Source organism: Canis lupus, chromosome 17 (genome assembly GCF_048164855.1).
Source record: "Canis lupus baileyi chromosome 17, mCanLup2.hap1, whole genome shotgun sequence".
NCBI classification, from domain to species: Eukaryota; Metazoa; Chordata; class Mammalia; order Carnivora; family Canidae; genus Canis; species Canis lupus.
In genome coordinates this window covers 53,558,732-53,577,958 of record NC_132854.1, presented here as the reverse complement: position 1 = coordinate 53,577,958, position 19,227 = coordinate 53,558,732, and the positions used below count along the sequence as shown (strand labels likewise).

Sequence of the window (19,227 nt, the reverse complement as noted above, 5' to 3'; positions counted from 1 at the left end):
TAAACAAACGCTAATGCCACCAAGGTGCAGGTGATTTAAGAGTTTGCTTCACTGTTGGGCTTTTTTTTGGGGGGAGAGGGGGAAGAGGGGTTTGAATTCACTTTGCATTTCCTTTACCTTGAAAGTAGTTGCGCAACAGCCAAACAGCAGTCATTACCGGTAAAAGGGAAACCTTTAGGGCAGCTCCGTTGGCGCAGCAGTTTAGCGCCACCTGCGGCCCGGGGCGTGACCCTGGAGACCCGGGGTCGAGTCTCACGTGGGCTCGCTCCGTGGAGCCTGCTTCTCCCTCTGCCTGTATCTCTCATGAGTAAGTAAAATAAGACTTAAAGAAAAGGGAAATTTATTATATTTATTAGAGGCAATTTTATTGGGACGCCAGGGTGGCTCCGCGGTGGAGCGTCTGCCTTCAACCCAGGGCGTGATTCTGGAGTCCCGGGATCGAGTCCCTGCAAGGAGCCTGCTTCTCTCTCTGCCTGGCTCTCATGAATGAATAAATAAAAATCTCAAAAAAAAAAAAAAAAAAAAAGATGGTTTTATTTATTTATTCATCCCAGCTCTGGCGTCCGAAGGTTCATACACACTACTCACGGTCTCAAATATCCAGCAGTAACCCCAAATCGGGGTTACCGGTTAAGCCGCCCCGAAGGCATCTTTCGGGGTTCTGGTCCCCTGGTGCTGCTCGCCGCCAAGGTGCGGGCGGCGGAGGACAGGTGTCCCTCCCACGCTCCCAGGGGGCGGTGGGTGAGGCCGGGAGCCGCCCCCGCCCTCCGCAGCCCCCCAGGCCGCGCGGCCCCAGCCCGCGCCCGCCCTAAGGGCAGAGGGCGCCGCCGGGAGAGGCCGGGGGAGGCCGGGGGAGGCCGGGGGAGGCGGGGGGGCGGGGGCGGGGGCGGGCCAGCTGCGCGGCGCGGCCGCGGGAAATCGAAACTCGAGCTGTTAAAACCCTTGGGGATCGCCCTCGAGACTCCCCAGGCGTCCCCGCCCGCGTCCCTCCCGCCGTGGCCGCCCGGGACCGCCGACCTGAGCCATGTTCACCCGCACCCACGCCCGGGGGCCGCGCACGGAGCCAGGCCCGCCGCAGGGTCCCCGCCCCGGCGTGGAGGGGGCGCCCCGGAGCCCCGCGGAGGACAGCCCCGGGCCCGCCGCCCGCCGCCCGTAAGTACTGGAGCCGTCGCGCAGGCGCCTCTCGGCCGCTGGGAGCCGGAGACCACCGGGGCCCAGTCGCAGGTTTTTGTTTTGTATTTATTTTATTTATTTTATTTATTTTATTTTACTTTATTTTTTTATTTTATTTTAATTATTTTATTTATTTATTTTTATTTTATTTTATTTTTAAATTTTATTATTTTATTTTATATTTTATTGTATTTTATCTTATTTATTTTATTTTATATTTTATTTTATTTTATTTATTATTTTATGATTTTATTTATGATTTTATTTTATAATTTTATAAAATTTTAAAATAATTTTATTTTATTATTTTGTTTTATTATTTTATTATTTCATTTTATGATTCTATTTTATAATTTTATTTCATTTTATTATTTTATTTTATTTTATAATTTTGTTTCATTTTATTTTATGGTTTTATGATTTTTTTTTTTTAATTTTTTTTTATTTTATGATAGTCACAGAGAGAGAGAGATAGAGGCAGAGACACAGGCAGAGGGAGAAGCAGGCTCCATGCACCGGGAGCCCGATGTGGGATTCGATCCCGGGTCTCCAGGATCGCGCCCTGGGCCAAAGGCAGGCGCTAAACCGCTGCGCCACCCAGGGATCCCTATGGTTTTATGATTTTATTTTATAATTTTATAATTCTATTTTATAATTCTATTTTATAATTTTATTTTATAATTTTGTTTTATTTTATGATTTATAATTTATAATTTATCATTTTTTATTTTATAATTTATGATTTTATTTTTTTATTTTTATTTTTTAAATTTTTATTTATTTATGATAGTCAGAGAGAGAGAGAGAGAAAGAGAGAGAGAGAGAGAGGCAGAGACACAGGCACAGGGAGAAGCAGGCTCCATGCACCGGGAGCCCGATGTGGGATTCGATCCCGGGTCTCCAGGATCGCGCCCTGGGCCAAAGGCAGGCGCTAAACCGCTGCGCCACCCAGGGATCCCATTTTATGATTTTATAATTTTATTTTATTTTATTATTTTATCATTTTATTTTATTTATTTTATTTCATTATTTTGTTTTATTTTATGATTTTGTTTTATTTATTACTATTATTTATTATTTATTATTTTATTTTATAATTTTATTTTATAATTTTATTTTATAATTTTATAATTTTATTTTATAATTTTATTTTATAATTTTATAATTTTATTTTATAATTTTATTTTATTTTATTATTTTATTTTATTATTTTGTTTTATTATTTTATTATTTTATTAGTTTGTTTTATGTTCTTTTGTTTTATTTTATTTTATTTTAGTTTTTTATTTTATTTTATTGATTGGGAGCATGCAGGCTTATTTGCCTAGCAAAAGCAGTCAGGAATTACTACCTTGTAAATTGAGTGGGCCCAGTCTGCGGTTCTTTACTACAAATCTGAGCTCCTGTTCCTTTCAAGAACATGGTTTTCCTGATTCTTGTGACTAGCTGCGCGGTTGAAAAGACCTGTGTAGAAAGGGCCTGAGCTGCTTACTAGCTTTCCAGGTATTTCCAGAATTCACACTCTTAACTGGTATGAAAAAAAAATGTTTTCCTTCCTGTTTTAGAAGATCAGTGCCCTAAATGATATCTTCATATCCGCTGCCAGGGTAGGGGCGGAGAGGGAATGTGTTAGGGTGTAGGAGATTCATATGCTGTGTCTGGGAGCAAGCTTGCATCTCAACAAAGTTCCCGGATAAACCACCTCTTAGGACCAGAGGAAGTAGGACTTGGTGAGGTGCAGAGCTGCTGCAGGATTTCCAGACCTGGCGTTGGTGGGTACATAAGAACTGTTATAGGTAATTTTTATCTTGGTCTTCGGTTCAGGGTCTACATTTGGTACCTTGGAAACGTTTTCTTATGCCTTGTCAGTGATCCTCTCTTTCTTCTCAGTGGAAGAAGCTTCTTTAACACAATAGTATGGTGTACACAGTGCCTTTGAAGAGCTGCCTCTGTGAATTGGAGTTGTTGCAAGTGGTTTCATTTTCAGTTCCCCGTTTTCCATCAACTTCTAATCACATGAAAGACATGCCGGTTGCTAAGGAATAGTGTATAACCTTATGGCCAATAAACAGTAGATTTTCTTTCATCCCTTAATTTTGAAAGAATTCATAAATATTTTTAATATTATTCGGGCTTTTAATATTATTTGGCTTGGGGTTACCCTTAGATGGAGTGGGTAACCTGGGTGATTTCAGTTAGAGATTACTTCATTTCTCTCCTTGGCAGAATGGGAGATGTCTTGCTACAATAGACATTCATTAATTTCAAGTTATCTATAGCTCAGCTGTACCATTTAATGTAGTAGAGGTCATGGACATACAGTCTCATGTGGATTATGAGTACCTTTTATGTGTCTGTTTATTAAAGAACAGCTACTTAGATATAATCATTTAGATGCAAGCTCACATCAATTTCTAAATATTAGTGGTTGCATCTATTTTTATTTGATTTTAAGTTATCCCAGAATCTTGCCAGACCAAATTGTTCAGAAAAGGGATGTTTTCTAATTAATTGTCCAGGTCTCAATACCTGAAGACCTCACTGCATACTATTTTGTGATTTTTTTAAGATTTGGTAATAGACCATTAGAGAGTACGTAGGAGAGTTCAGCAGCTTTCCCAGAACTGATTCACTCATTTATTAAATATTTATTTATTTAAGACACAAGGGCAAGGGGTAGAGGGTGAAAAGGGCTGGAGAGGGAATGTCTCAAGCAGACTCCACATGGAGCAAGGACCCCCACGTGGGGCTTGATTCCAGAACCCTGAGATCCTGACCTGAGCTGAAACCAAGAGTTGGAGGATTCACCGACTGAGCCACCCAGTTTACCCCTATGTATTTATTTTAAAAACTGTGAACCAGTTGCAATCAGTAGAGCATTATAGGAGACATTCCCTTTTAGGTGTTTCATATCTTTTTTTTTTTTTTGATTTTATTTTTTTATTCATAGACACACAGAGAGAGGGGCAGAGACACAGACAGAGGGAGAAGCAGGCTCCACGCAGGGAGCCCGATGTGGGACTCGATCCCGGGTCTCCAGGATCACACCCCAGGCTGCAGGCAGCGCCAAACCGCTGCGCCACCGGGGCTGCCCAGGTGTTTCATATCTAAGATCCTGTTTGGACCACTCTGAATTCCTACATCTCCATCACTAACTTCTATCTATTGTTTATTCCCACTTGTCTCCTTTAGGGGAACTGGAAAACCAAGGAAAATGGTTGCCTGGTAAATAACATCTTAGTAAAATTCACATACACACATTAAAAGCTACTAAGAAGGGGGTTTAATTTATTCAGTTTTTAATTTTTGGAGAGGAATTACAGTATTTTCTGGGAAATAAAAAGGAAGGATAAAGTGCTTAAGAAGCTTCATTTGTTCACCCTCAATATGAGCCTATTTATATGAGAAAGGATTGAGATTTAACCTTGTATTGTATGCATCCTTCCATTAATTTCTTAGGGAAGCACCAGTGTAGGCATAGGAGCATGGGCTTTGAGGCCACACTTGGGCCCACCTTCTGATTCTGCCATGACTTGCTCTCTGAACATCAACATGGTGCTTAATACTTTATGCCTCAGTTTCCTCGTTACTTAAAATGAAATAATACTAATCTCTGAGAGGCTCTTTATTTTTTGTGTGTGTATGTATGCATAAAACATCATGCCTGGCAGAAAGGAAATATCCAGTAAGTATTGGGTCCTGATAGCCTTGAATTCATTTAGCAAATGTTTATTGATCAAGTATGCTATCACCCTGAAGTGGAGTGTTTGTACTTGTAAAAATACACTGATTTAAAACACCTTCTTACATATAAATAGATATTTAAAGGCAATGTTTTAAAATTTTAAATGACTTCTGAGAACCTCTAATAGACTCTAAGGCAAGGCTGTGTTCTTGATTATATTTGGATTTAAGTAATTATAAGTGCTAATTCGTATCAGCTTTCCCAATTATTTTTAGTTGGTGTTTTTCTCTTGTCCTTAAATATCATAAGCCATCTACACAGATTGAAAGAGAAAGAAAGCTTATCCAAAGCTTACTTCAAATCCAAAGTAACACTTTACCTTCACTTTCCCTTTCAATATTTTGCTCTTTTGCAAATATCTCGCACTCACTTATGTAGCATCTAGATAAATACAAGATTAAAGCATGGGTTTTTCTGGAGGGGGTTTTCACCTGACTTTACCCAATTCTGGGCAATAGGTTCTTGTCTGTGATAGCAACACAGCATTCACTTCATTGAAATACTAGCCTATAATCATACTTGGAAGTGGTCCTTTAGCTTGATGCCATTTCAAGGAAATAAAAAGATATTCTGAAAGTGAACCTATAATTGGAATTTTGCTGTACAGTTTGCATCAGGTGAGCTGAATTTGTATATAAATTAATATTTGTGGCCTACTTTATTTTATTTATTTATTTTATGATAGTCACAGAGAGAGAGAGAGAGAGAGAGAGAGAGAGAGGCAGAGACACAGGCATAGGGAGTAGCAGATTCCATGTATCGGGAGCCCAACGTGGGATTTAATCCCGGGTCTCCAGGATCGCGCCCTGGGCCAAAGGCAGGCGCCAAACCGCTGCGCCATCCAGGGATCCCTGTGGCCTACTTTATACTAAGGACTGAAGAGGCATAAGAGCAATAATAATAGCAAACAATGCTTAGTATGTCAAAGTGCGTTATGTATATTAACTCTTTCAGGCCTCATAACAACCCTAAAATAACAGGATCTCTAGTTCTGGATACTTAATTAAAATTTTAGGAGAAAATAACTACTCAGTAGAAGATAAGCCCTTATATACCTTATAGTCTTACTGTTGGGGCGAACAGTTCTTAGATAATTACAGGAATGACTTCATAAGCCAAGGTCTGAGGCAGTCTTGGGAGCAGAAGTGTTCCCAAGGAGTGATGTTTGAGCTGCAGTCTACAGGATAGTTAGGAGCTGTGTGGGTTTTTTTCTGACATCAAATGCATTATTCCAACGCCAACCAACTTTCATTCAGTTCTAACACTACCGAAAGTTTGCATGGACCCCCCCCAGGTTAGGGCCCGATGCCATAAGACTGCCCCTGTTTTATTTATTTTTTTTAAATTTTTATTTATTTATGATAGTCACACAGAGAGAGAGAGAGAGAGAGGCAGAGACACAGGCAGAGGGAGACGCAGGCTCCATGCACCGGGAGCCCAACATGGGATTCGATCCCAGGTCTCTAGGATCGCGCCCTGGGCCAAAGGCAGGCGCCAAACCGCTGCGCCACCCAGGGATCCCTGCCCCTGTTTTAGACACCAGCCACAAATGGGGTCCCCAAACTATCCCATACTTCTGCCTGACCACAAATGTGGGAGTTTCCATGATGCCTCCTCCCCCAGTTTGATAATTCACTAGAACGACTCACAGAAATCCTAGAAATTGCTGTTTATAGTTTTATTTATTTTTATTTATTTTTAAATTTTTATTTATTTATGATAGTCACAGAGAGAGAGACTCCATGCACCGTGAGCCCGACGTGGGATTCGATCCCGGGTCTCCAGGATCGCACCCCGGGCCAAAGGCAGGCGCTAAAACGCTGCGCCACCCAGGGATCCCTTATAGTTTTATTATAAAGGGTACAGCTCAGGACCAGCCAAATAGAAAAGATGTATAGGTCAAGATATGGAGGTGGAGTGTTGCACAGAATTCTATACCCTGTCTCAGTGGACTACCTTCTCGGCACTTTGATGTGCTCACCAATCTGGAAGGTCCTCAATCCTCCTTCAAGAATATTTATTCCAGCTCCATTAAACAGGCATAATTGATTCCATCATTGGCCACTGAGTTGATCATTGAACTCAATCTCTAGCTCCTCTCTCCTCCCCAGAGGTGTTCAAGGGGCAGACCTGAAAGTTCTAACCCTCTAATCACGTGGTTAGTTCTAACCCTCTAATCACGTGGTTAGATTTTCTGGCAAATAGCTCCTATCCTGAAGCATTCTGGGGTCACCTCATTAACATACAATCAACACTCTTTTATCACTTGGAATCCCAAGGATTTTTTGGAGCTCTGTGTCAGGAACCAGGGACGAAGTAAGTTTTTATAGTTTGTTATACCCCAGGAGTTTATACAGCCTCTGTGGCAGTCAGGGAAACTTGCTGTTCAGATCTTCAAAAGAACTTACTGTGGGAAGCATAGTCCACTGAGGGCCCAGCTGCAACCCCTTTGTCCATTACCCTTTGTTCTGAGAGCATCTTATTCTGTGTTCTTCCAGCCAGTGTCTGAACATTCCAGGGTACTAGTGTCAGCCTGTTCCTGGCCCAGGTGGGACTCCTCTATTGGGCAATTGGGCAGCTTTTGCCAGAACACTCCTCAACTGAACTATCCAAGATTTTCTCAGAACTGTACATCAGTCTGAGGCTTTTCCCAACTCAATCCCCCCTCCCGTCTCGGCTTTCATAGGTTTCAGATCTGCTCATGTTCTTGAGGGTTTCACGGCCTACCCCTGCTCATTCCCCTTTTATCCTTCCTAAGCCTTCTTCCCAGTAAACCTCTTCCATGTCTAATCCTGTCATGATGTCTTCTTTTTGGAGGACCCAAACTGACACAGCCTCTTAGATAAACCATACTCCCAATTACAACAGCTTAGACACTATGTCTGTTGAAGTGCTATATAATTGTACTGGGGAAATCCACTCCTTTTTCTTACTTCCTCTCTTTGGGGCCCTGGTTTCCTTATTTCCTTACTCAAACTTCAAAACTTCCCCTAGTTTGCTGTGCTCCAGGGAAAGAAAGAATTCTGGTAACTGATAGTTTTCTTTCCCTTCATCCTCAAAGTCTCAAGGGACAGTGAAGGGTGAATAAAGGATAGCTTGGCAAGACTCCTTATTAATGGCCAATTCCTGATTTTTCTCTCTTTTCCCTTTAAAGAGCACTATACTACATTAGTATGAAACATTTTATAACTAGAAGGTGGGATATAAAGTGGAATGTATGATAAACTAATTATTGTTATAATGTTCAGTTTTTATGAACATCACTATCTAATAATTGTTGAATATGTTCTGAATTCTGAAGTATAATGTCTTATGTTCAAGACAGATCATCAAAAACTTCTTATGTCATTCTTGACTTAGCTCATTTCAATCCAAACTAGCCACATAAAATAGTCTTAAATTAAGTACAAGTTTTTACAAACTTATGAGAGCCTGTAAGAACTGCTTTCACTATTTCCTCTTCACTGCAATGCCCCAGATTTCTCTTTTGAATCCTCATATGAGTGTGAGAAAATAAGCTTTTGCCTATAGATGTTAAATGGCATGAAAGCATCAGGCTATTACTCCTCCCTGGGGATGGAGAACTGAATAATGACGAAGTTCCTTTTAGTGCTCTGAAATAATACTACATGGAAAGAGAAAATCTATGATTGATTTTGATGAGTAATCTTCTTGACGGCTCACTATAGATGGCTGTTCATTAGAGGGCTATAACTCAATCTTCAGACGAGGCTCATAAGCATTCAGAAAGTTTGTAAAACAACAGATAGTGTTTAACTCTTAATGATAATTATATGGCTCAATGAACTTGTTAGGTGTCTCAGTGATTACTATATTCTAGCAAACTGATCAGTAGAACTCTATTTGACTTATTTTTGAAATGAAAAATGTGGCAAAGCATTCCAATACTGTAGTAGCTTAAAGTAAATGCCTTATGAATAGTCAAACTGGGTACCCCAAGAGAATAAAACTAAAATAACAATCAATAGCTTGAACTCTTATGTCTTGGGCCTCTTAACCAAGTGCTAGACCTTGAACTACGCGTCATAGAATTCCTTTTTCTCATCATCATAAATTCTTTGCCACTTCACAGTTGAAGAACCGAGTCTTGAGGGATTAAATGATTTCCCAAGGTCTCATGGGTTTTTTTTTTTTTTTTTTAGTGATAGACTCAGGTTTGAGTGCTGCTGGTTCTATCTACCAAAGTCTAGATCCTGACCATGATATGCAGCTGGAGGAGGAAGGGGTAGTACAGCTAGCTAAGTTCCCACCAATCGTCATATTTTCACATCAAGAAAATAAGAATTCTATAGACTAAAGGGAGTGACACTATAGAAACAGTAATGTGACATTTACAGCTTTAAAATTCTCTGGATGGAGAAATGGTTTACATGAATGCAGTTTCTGTGGGGATTCTCTGGTCTCTGCTGCTTTTCTTAAATGACAGTTTGGTGGGCTTGCATTAGAACAGTTCTTTTACCATCCTTGTTTATGAACAACCTAAACAACATCTGCTTCCTGGTGATCTTTCAGATTTCTGACCATAGACTAGAGTAAAAGCAAGCATGAATGTCATTTGACATTCATGATCAAGGACGTGTGTGGGCATATATGAGTTTATATATAACTGAAAAAAAATTTTAGCTCTCACCCTTACTGTATGTGATGCACTCTGAGGCTTTCTAGTCTCATTCATTAAAAATAAACCCATTAAATTGGTTTCATGACCCATTAGTGGGTTACCTGTGTACTGTGAAAAATGTAGTTCTGTGCATGGCAGAAGAGATTGCTGGAGTGGATGGAAAGAAAAGCCATTTTGGTTTGCTTAGATCCAATTTATCTTCCTGTTTATACAGGAGGGTAGAAATTATGGTTCTGTTTAGACGAATATCTAACTTTTCTGCACCAGATTTCACTCCTCAGTATGAATGCATTTGCAGTCTGCCAAGTCTTAGGGAGCAATCATTTTTGCTCAAATACAATATCAAAAATGAGTGGGCTTTTCTCAGAAAGTCTTTGACAGCTGATACAGTGAAACAATCAATCAACAGGATGATGAAAGCATGAAAACACATAATACCTATAATATTCAGTAGAAGCAGAGCAGAAATGAGAAAAAAGAAACTTAGTTCAATTACATAGTAAGGTTATTTAATTCAAAGTCAGTAGAGTGCTGTAAGGTTATACATATTGTTAAGGTTAATTGCATCTATTCAGAATCTATTTTAATCTGAAACAAAAGCTTAACAGGAAAAAAATCATCAAAGGGAGAAGACTGCATTTGAAAGGTCTGTTCTATATCAGAGAATCAGCTAATGATGATCTTCTTTTGTTCTGTAATGTTTGAATTCCCCCCCCCAAATATGAACACTTAAAAGGGAATCCATTAAACTCCTATAGAAAAATGAAAGACATTTATCATCATTAAAACTCAAGGGCTTGTATGGCCCCGTGTTTGTTTTGCTATGGCACCAGAGAGAGTGGAAATCCTGTGCTACCTAACCTTGTAGGAAAATCTGAGCCTCTGCTTGAAGTCTTTGTTTTAAATATTTCCTCACTAAAAAAATCTTTGGAATATCTTCCCCTGATTTTAAAAGTAAAGTCATATCTGCTTGTTATAAAAGTTCAAACATTACAAAAATAAGATAGAAAGTAAAAGTCCCCTGCAATTCTTTTTTTTTTTTGTCCCCTGCAATTCTAATCCTTAAAGATAAACACTTTAACTAGTTTGATAGGAAGACATCTTTATTTTTATTTTTTTTTAAATTTTTTTATTTATTATGATAGTCACACAGAGAGAGAGAGAGGCAGAGGGAGAAGCAGGCTCCATGCACCGGGAGCCCGACATGGGACTCGATCCCGGGTCTCCAGGATTGCACCCTGGGCCAAAGGCAGGCGCCAAACCGCTGCGCCACCCAGGGATCCCCGACATCTTTATTTTTAAAGTGGAGGTTATGCTCTTTGACTCTTTATGCCAAGTAGAAAGTCTTAGAGCCATTATGCCTTTTGATTTCTATTGCTAATGGAAGGCAGCAGGCAGGAGAAGATATGTTCTCTTTCTAATCTTTATTTTAAAGTGGGATTGCTTGCTATCCTATAGGCAGGTACTGTTTTCACCTTGGGTTATTATTTAGTTGTGCAAGGAAACAACCCTTGTTCTCACACTGGAATCTTGGATATTATCTTTTATGTAGTACTCTTCCCCAAAATGTCTAACTTGAACATCTAATCATCATTTTCTCAAATCCAGAGTGTGAAGTGTTCTATAAATTCTATAAGACAGTTTACCTGGTATATTGGTCAGGGTTCTCCAGACAAACAGAACTAATAGATTTTATATAGTATATATATACATATAACATAAAATGTATAAATGAATTTTAATATATAAATATATAAATTTTATTATATATAAAATATGCAAATTATAAAATAGAGTATAATTATAATAAATATATAATATTTTATAATTATATAAATATACAATATGCTTATATATTTATATGTGAAGAGATTATTATTTCATATATATATATTTATAAAGAAATTTGTTATAAGGCTATAAAGTATTGGTTCACATAATTATGAGGGCTGAGAAATCCCATGATCTGTCATCTACAAGCTGGAGACTCAGGAAAGCCAGTGTGTAGTTTGAAGTCCTAAAAGCAATAGAGCCCATGGTGTACATTCCCCTCTAAGTGTGAAGGCCTGAGAACCAGGAGCATCAAGAGCAGAAGATCCATGTCTCAGCTCAGCTAATCAGGTCAAGACTGATTTCAACCTTCCTCTGCCTTCCTTGTTCTGTTGAGGCCCTCAGTGGGTTTGGTGATGCCCACCCACAATAGTAAAGGCTGCCTGCTTTCACTCAGACCATGGATTCAAATGCTTACCTGTTTCAGAAACACCCTCACAGACATACACAGAAATAGTGTTTAGCCAGATACAGGGGTATCCTGTTGCCATGTCAAGTTGACACATACAATTAACCATCACACCTGGACTCTTCAGAAATGTTAGTCATGAAAGGCAGGAAAAAGTCAAGGAAATGGTCCTGCATCCTAGAAGTCTATAGAGACATGTCAAACAACAGGCATCTGTAATCTGTGATTGGATCCAGGATGCAGTGGGGGTAGAGAAGAATATTTTAAAAGTTGGAACAATTTAGAAATTTGAATATAGAGTAAATGCTATATTAATGTTAATTCCTTTGGGTGCAAAAGTTTTTAACATGTAACTAGGAGAATGTCTTTGTTTTTAGGAGATACATGCTAAAGTATTTGGGGTTATCTTACTGACTCTGTAGTTTACTTTCATATAGTTCAGAAAGAATAAAGATGAGAGTGAAAGAAATGTGGCCAAACATGAACAATTGGTAAGTATAGATAAATAGTATATAGGTTTTCATTTTATCAATATTTTAACTTTGCTTGTAGGCTTAAAATTTAAGACAAAAAATTGGGGAATAAGTAATTTCAGATCATATTCTAAAGTTCATTGTGCTTCTTTCTTTTTTTCCTTTATTCTTTTGGAATCTGGAGAAATTCAAAGGCAGTTTGTCATGGAGCTGTATGTTTAAGATTTGTACAGTTTGTCCTAAGTATATTATGGCTCAATAAATAATTTAGGGAAAAAAACCTGGGCTCAGAAACATGCTATCTTTTACAGAAGACTATTTGCTAATCTTTAATGAGCTATTTATCAACACCACTTTGTCTCATGCGGTGGTTCTTATTACTCCTAAGACACAGATCAAAGGAAAGAATCAGGAACTAGGATATAGATGTTAGAGACAAATGCCAGAACCAAGATTGTAAAAAGACAATTAGAAAAGCTAAATTGTATATGTTGTGGAAGAAGTTGGAGCAAAGAAATTCAGTCACAGCATGAAAAAGGAGATGTACTGTGATTCAGGGCTAGGTTTTATTACATATGATAAAAGAGGTATCATATATATATATATATATATATATACACACACACACACATCATTCTTACGTTACAATTACATATAATAGATATCTCCAAATAGGTGTCTTAAGCATAGATGGCTTTGTTTATTTGTTTCTCACCTATGAAATAAGTGTGAAGGCAGCTAGTCTAGGGGTGATGTAGTACAAATAGCAAGCAAGTATAATAGAACATTTATTTTCTAGCATTGGTCTAAGGACATAGCTGTTAGTCCCATTTCATGGGTGAAAAAAAAAATAGAAAAACTTAGTAATTTGCTCAAGATTATAGTTAGAAAGTAACAGAATTAAGGTTTAAAGTCAGGCAGCATAGCAATAGATTACTGCTCATGAGGTGGTTTTATAGTCACAGGGCACAGCATAGCTTTTGTCTTTCTGCTCTGCTATTTCTTTTTTCTTTTTTTTTTTTAAGTTTTTATTTGTTTATTCATGAGAGACACAGAGAGAGAGAGAAAGAGAGAGAGAGAGAGAGGCAGAGACACAGGCAGAGGGAGAAGCAGGCCCCATGCAGGAAGCCCAATGTGGGACTCCATCCAGGGTCTCCAGGATCATACCCTGGGCTAAAACACGGAGCTAAACTGCTGAGCCACCTGGGCTGCCCGTGCTTTGCTGTTTCTGATGTGTGTCTTTCATAGTCAAGTAGCCTCATTGACCAAGATAGCTGCTTGAGCATTAGCTACCACTTCAGTCTTCCAGGAAGGGGAAAGCAACCGACAATTTTTCCTGTCTGTCCCCATTTAAAGGAGTTTTCCTGGAAATCCTTCTCAGTGGCTTCCATTTATATTTTGATTTCCCAAACTTGGTAAGATGGTCATACATAGCTATAAAAAAGGTTGTGGACTCTAATCTTTTAACCGGGTAGAGTTGTCAACCTGAATAGTATAAAGGTGCCGTTAGAAGGAGGAGGTGAAAAGGAATGGTTGGTTAGGGCCAGTATCTTCCTAGTTTGAGAACTGGGGAGAGTGAGGCCTGAGGGCAGAAAGTAATCACCCAATCAAACTTCCTGGGATTTTTGGAAATGCAAATGGGATATCTAAGGGATGAAAAAATTTAAATGTAGTCCACATTCTTGTTCTTAGAGTCTTCTTCTGGATAATATTCTGTGCAAAGCTTTATTTTTATGCTTTGTACATCCTGCAGGATTGTTTATAATAGAGAACAATTGAAACAACTGAAATAGTTAAGTGAGTGGTTATATTATGCTATATCCATGTTGTGAAGTATTATCAGCCATGTAATATTAAGCTTGTTACGTGAATAGTTGGGAAAACTACTTATAAGTGAAAGTAAGACATACAATTTGACTTCAGATATGATTGCAACTGTGTAATAATAGATGCAGAATATAGATTGGACTGAAATTTACTCCAAGAAAAGTATTTGTGATCTCTTAAGGGTGGGATTATGAGTGACTTTTCCATATTTAAAACATATATCTTTGTGAATTTTCTCCTATAAGCATATGTTTCTTCCAAAATCAGAAATAAAAGGCAAAATTTGTTTTTAAATGTTCTATGCATGGGACGCCTAGGTGGCTCAGCAGTTGAGCATCAACCTTCAGCTCCAGGGCATGATCCTGGAGTCTCAGGATCAAGTCCCACATCGGACTCCCTGCATGGAGCCAGCTTCTCTCTCTGCCTGTGTCTCTGCCTCTCTCTCTGTGCCCCTCATGAATAAATAAATAAAATCTTAAAATAAAATAAATGTTCTATGCAGAGATTTAGATGTAAGTCCCTCATGGCTTGCATTTCTGGTTTTCTCCTTGATACTCTTCAGGAGCAATGCTTAAGACATGTAGACATAATCAGATCTTAGTCTAATAATAATAATAACAGAAAATGTACAACCATTTGGTAAATAAGTGGCTTTAATGCAAATGCCCATTTCCTTATCACTAAGCTGTTCTTAAAGAGAATGTTTATCCTGAATATTCTCTTGTTGGAAAAGACAGTCCTGCGTGGGCCTCTTCCACTCTTAGGTGTCTTGCTGGGTGTGCCAAGACCGCACACCAGACCATTCTTTCCTCTAGACTATTCCTCTCATTAGGTAGCTGGGAACCTTGAAAGATGAGGTTAGCTTTCCCTACAACCAAGACCAGGCTTGCTTACTACCTGCTGTAAAAATGGTAGTTTCCTCAACCGTGTCCCTCACCTGTCATGCCAACACACTGTGTGTGCAGTGTCTGTCATGTTGCCCCCATCAGACTTGGTGCCGGAGAGAACAGACATAAATATGCTAATGCTCATGCAGTATGTTGTAATGCATGAGTAATAAAGTCTTAGTCTCTGACCCAGGAGTCTCATGGCTTTTTTTTTTTTTTTTTTTGAGTCTCATGGCTTTTGCCAGCACCTATGGAACAGTAACAGGCTTACCGTTAGGCTAAGGTTAGCTTGTTAGGTTAAGGTTAGTTTGCAAGCAGGCTCAAATCAATTCCCAGACCTGATATCTCTATGTTCTGAAAATAGGAATTCCTTGTAGTTATTTTTACTGAGGAAGGAAATATCTTTTCTTTTTTATATTTTGTTTCATTTCAGTTTGCCAACATATCGTATAACATCCAGTGCTCATCCCATCAAGTGCCCTCCTCAGTGCCCGTCACCCAGTCACTCCATCCCCCCACCCTTCTCCTCTTCTGCAGCCCGTTGCTTATTTTCCAGAGTTAGGAGTCTCTCATGGTTTGTACTGAGGAAGGAATTTTATACATTTTGCAAGTGTACCTAAAAATTGGTTCCCGTCTCTACTCCTGTCATTGGTTTTTGGCCTCTTAAAGGTAAGTCTCTATAACATTATGTTTCATATATATTCTTTGTATCTTTAAAGTGAATCCCTCTTGCTTTTCTCATAGCTTTTATCATTTATGTGTGTATATGTGTTTTAAGGGACAAAATGTGACATCTTTCAGGTCTACCCTGTATGGTTGTGCAGGTTGGTAAACTGCACAAACTTACCTGGCTCAGGTGATAATTTGGAGCTGAAATACATACCAAACCATGTGCCCTGGTGTAGGGGTACTTCCACCTGAAAGAAGGGGCACATTTTTCTAATTTGCATAAATTAACCCCACCTCACTAAGTCATGAGCCTACACGTAGGGGTACTGGGATGGATGGATGAATGGATGTGTGCATGTATATACTTCTTTCGACTTTCTGTAAAGTTATCCTATGAACAAAGGAGCTGATGATCTGTGATCTCTTGTTTATCTTTTCCTCCCTGGGTGTCTGTCTGTTCAAGCCCTCTGGGTGTCTATTCAACTGTCCAGCAGAAGCTGTGAATTAAAGAACTGACCCACTTCACATCAGTCTCTTGAATGTGTAGACAATGTTTTGGGTTCTGCAGGTTCTGAGACCAAAGAGAATTCATGAGCCCTTCTACACTGGAGTTGTGGAGTGCTGGATCAGAGTTGGTGTAACAGGTGGAGTGGTTAAGGATGAATCTCTCAGCCTGTCCTTGTCACTTTTTTTGTTTTTTTCTTGAGAATATGGTCTGTTTATAAAAGAACTTTTGGAAACCTGAATACCTCAAAAGTTTTGACTCATGTTGGCCTAAAACAGTAAGCTTCAGAGGCCCCTTTAGAAGGCCATAAAAGAAAAACCAATATGGAAAGCTGTAGCTAAAAAATAAATCTCTATCCAGTGCTTTTGATTAACCAAAAATCTTTTTTTTTTTTTCAAATTCACACAAGGTTAGGATTTTCTTGAACTATGAAAATTTCAAACTAATTTCTTACAGGATAGTAGACTACATGTCTACTATTCTGCTTGAAAAGATCTGTTTGTTACTTAATCTTCTACCTCTTTCTGAATTTTTGCTCCTGACTATGTTTCTTTTTCAGTCAAACCAGTGTTGTTCCTAATTAGAAATTTAAATTACATCTACTGCAGTTTGTACACACCAGGGGATATATTTATGGAATACTTTTAGTCAGCCAAGGTATTTTTCATAACTTCAGCATAACGTTTTTTCATAGAGTGCTTATTGATGAGACATTATAAAAATTGTGCAAGAATGAACACCAGAGAAGCAGTTGTGTAGCTCAGGAGAGATCTCACAAGAAAAACATTCCTTAAATATATTTTTCTTTTTTGTGTTTTTTCTTTCTTTCTTTTTTCTTTTTTCTTTTTCTTTCCTTCTTTCTTTCTTTCTTTTCTTTTCTTTTTTTTTTTTTTTTATGGTGCAGGAACACATTTTCCTCTTTGTCTTGTGCTGTTCTTTGTATGATTTCCCCTAGTATGTCTCACGGATGTGCGCTGTTGAAAGTGAAAATAATCTTACGAATTGTGATATTTCATTAAGTTTCAATGAGGTAATTAAGGAAACTCATTTTCAAAGATATACATTTATTTCAGTGGCTTGAATATTGCTTAATCAGGAAATGCCCAGAATACTAAATATAGGTAGGTTGGGCTTGTCTAGATCAGCATCTTTGAGAGTCAGAATGTTGAAAGGGAAGACATGCAGGTTAAAACAGCAGAGGCCCTTGCTGTGGGTGGAAACTAATTGGCTGAAAACATGAATAAATTATACTTGTTATTCGTGTCAAGAAAAAGCGAGGAGAGAAGGGATGAATATTTGTATCTAACAAGGCGTTACACTCTGCCACACGATAAAAAAATAAAAGATAAAGAGCAGAACCTTAGACCTAGGCTCCTCTTCCCCGTAGCAGGTAAGAATAGAAGCTCAATTACTTGCCATTCTTTCTTCTGAATATTATGTTTCAGATCTGGCATGTTCAGGCAAGAAAATGTTACTAAAAAGGTTGCTAAGGAATTCTCTAACATGAAACATTTATTACTGGGACCTCTGTCCTTGACCCTGGGGTTATGTTCAAATGCTTTCAGTTAAAAGGCTCTGAATTTAGGGTTGGATAATTCTTTCCCTCTTTTCATGGTCCTGCACTGTGTACTCGTAGGCTACACGGATTGCAATAGATTGACTACAGTTCAGTTCCTAAAACAAAAGATTCTAGTATGATGTCATCAGACTTTACCTTATCCAGATTAGAAATTGTAGAGTAAAAAAAAAGAAAAAAAAGAAAAAAAAGAAAAAGAAATTGTAGAGTAAGATCTTTTTAGAAACAGATTGATTTTGTTTTCTTTCTCAATCTTTCACAAAATTTGCATAGGGGAGGCCCAAGGAACTTGCAAAATTCTCTATGAGTTTGCTCTTAGTAAAGTCCTAGTACTTCTTTTTTGCCATTTTAGAGCCTACCTTTTAAACTTGAGCTTGCTAAGCTTCTCTGAAGATTTCTTCCCGCCCCTGGGGTCTCTGTAACTCTCCCCCACCTTGGATCTCTCCTTATCATCCTATTTTGACACTTGTTTGGGTATTCTCCTGGTGTGCTCCTGCAGTTCCGTAAATTGTTCCAAACTAGAGTCTACTCTCCGTTAAACTGGTTGGTGTCTGTTTTTTCATATTTTCCTCACTCTTCAATAGCCCCTTAGCACAAGTCCATAAATAAGTGCTCAGTTAAGTAGATTCCTTTGGAAGCCTATCAAGAGGCTGGAGATAAATGACAGTCCTACTGTATGCTTTCTGTATTGAGCTGAAGAGTTAGCTGCAGATGCCCAGCTGGTCTAAGACAGAAGTCCTGGGTTCGAGTCTAAGCATCACTGCTTAATTAGCCTCATGACCTTTGGCAGATGATTTAATGTCTATGTGTTTATCAGTGATTTAATCCCTAAATCCCCTTAAGTTTAAATGTTGAATTATCTATCTAGCTTGAATTATCTACAGCGATGGTTCTCACAACGTGGTCCCTAGATCAAGAACATAGACATTACCTGGGAATTGTTAAAAAAATGCAGCTTCTCAACCCCCACCCCAAACCTCCTGAATTAGGAACGCTGCACTCTAACAGGCCCTCCAGGTGATTCTGAGACACACTAACGTTTGAGAACTACTGGTTTGTATAGAGTCAAATCCCTGGTAGTGTGAGAAGCTTTATACCTTAATGTTAGTGGACATTGAGGATTGTGCAGTCATGTCATGGTTGGTACTTAAATCCAGTACCTTGTGTTTCATCTTTAAGGCTCTGTACAGTGGCTCACCACTGCATCATATTCAAATGCGCAGCTATTATCCACAGAATTCAGCTCCCAAGCTCCTATGAAGTGCTGGCAATTGAGGACTGAAAAATCTTTCTTAGGGTGAACAAAGAATATGCAATGGACAAGGGATTAATTTCCAGTAGCAGCCTCCTGATTTTATATTCATAACGTCGTATGCATGTGAGGCTACACATGCAACGTCTGCTGATATACATTAGGTAATTGGGCATCTTGCAGCCCCATTTGCATGCAAAGGTGGTTGTACACTTCCCATTTACAAGTCTAAAATTAAA

At 38.9% G+C, this 19,227-nt stretch overlaps 1 protein-coding gene across 13 annotated transcripts in view; it reads left to right on the top strand.

The window, feature by feature from the left end:
- The first annotated feature begins 265 nt into the window (after window positions 1-265).
- EPSTI1 (epithelial stromal interaction 1) overlaps window positions 266-19,227 on the top strand; it is an 81,933-nt gene continuing 62,971 nt past the window's right edge. For 3 of the 13 annotated variants that reach the window (XR_012010091.1, XM_072782945.1, XM_072782948.1), the window contains exon 1: window positions 886-1,152. Coding sequence is in view for 4 of the 13 variants with exons in the window: in XM_072782945.1 (XP_072639046.1) it covers window positions 1,025-1,152 (128 nt within the window). In the remaining 9 variants the exon portion in view is untranslated. Of the gene's footprint in view, window positions 308-885; window positions 1,153-1,177; window positions 1,225-2,767; window positions 2,970-15,481; window positions 15,656-18,850; window positions 19,153-19,227 lie in introns of those variants that run through there. The other 10 variants (XR_012010093.1, XR_012010092.1, XM_072782954.1 and 7 more) reach the window with 9 other exon arrangements.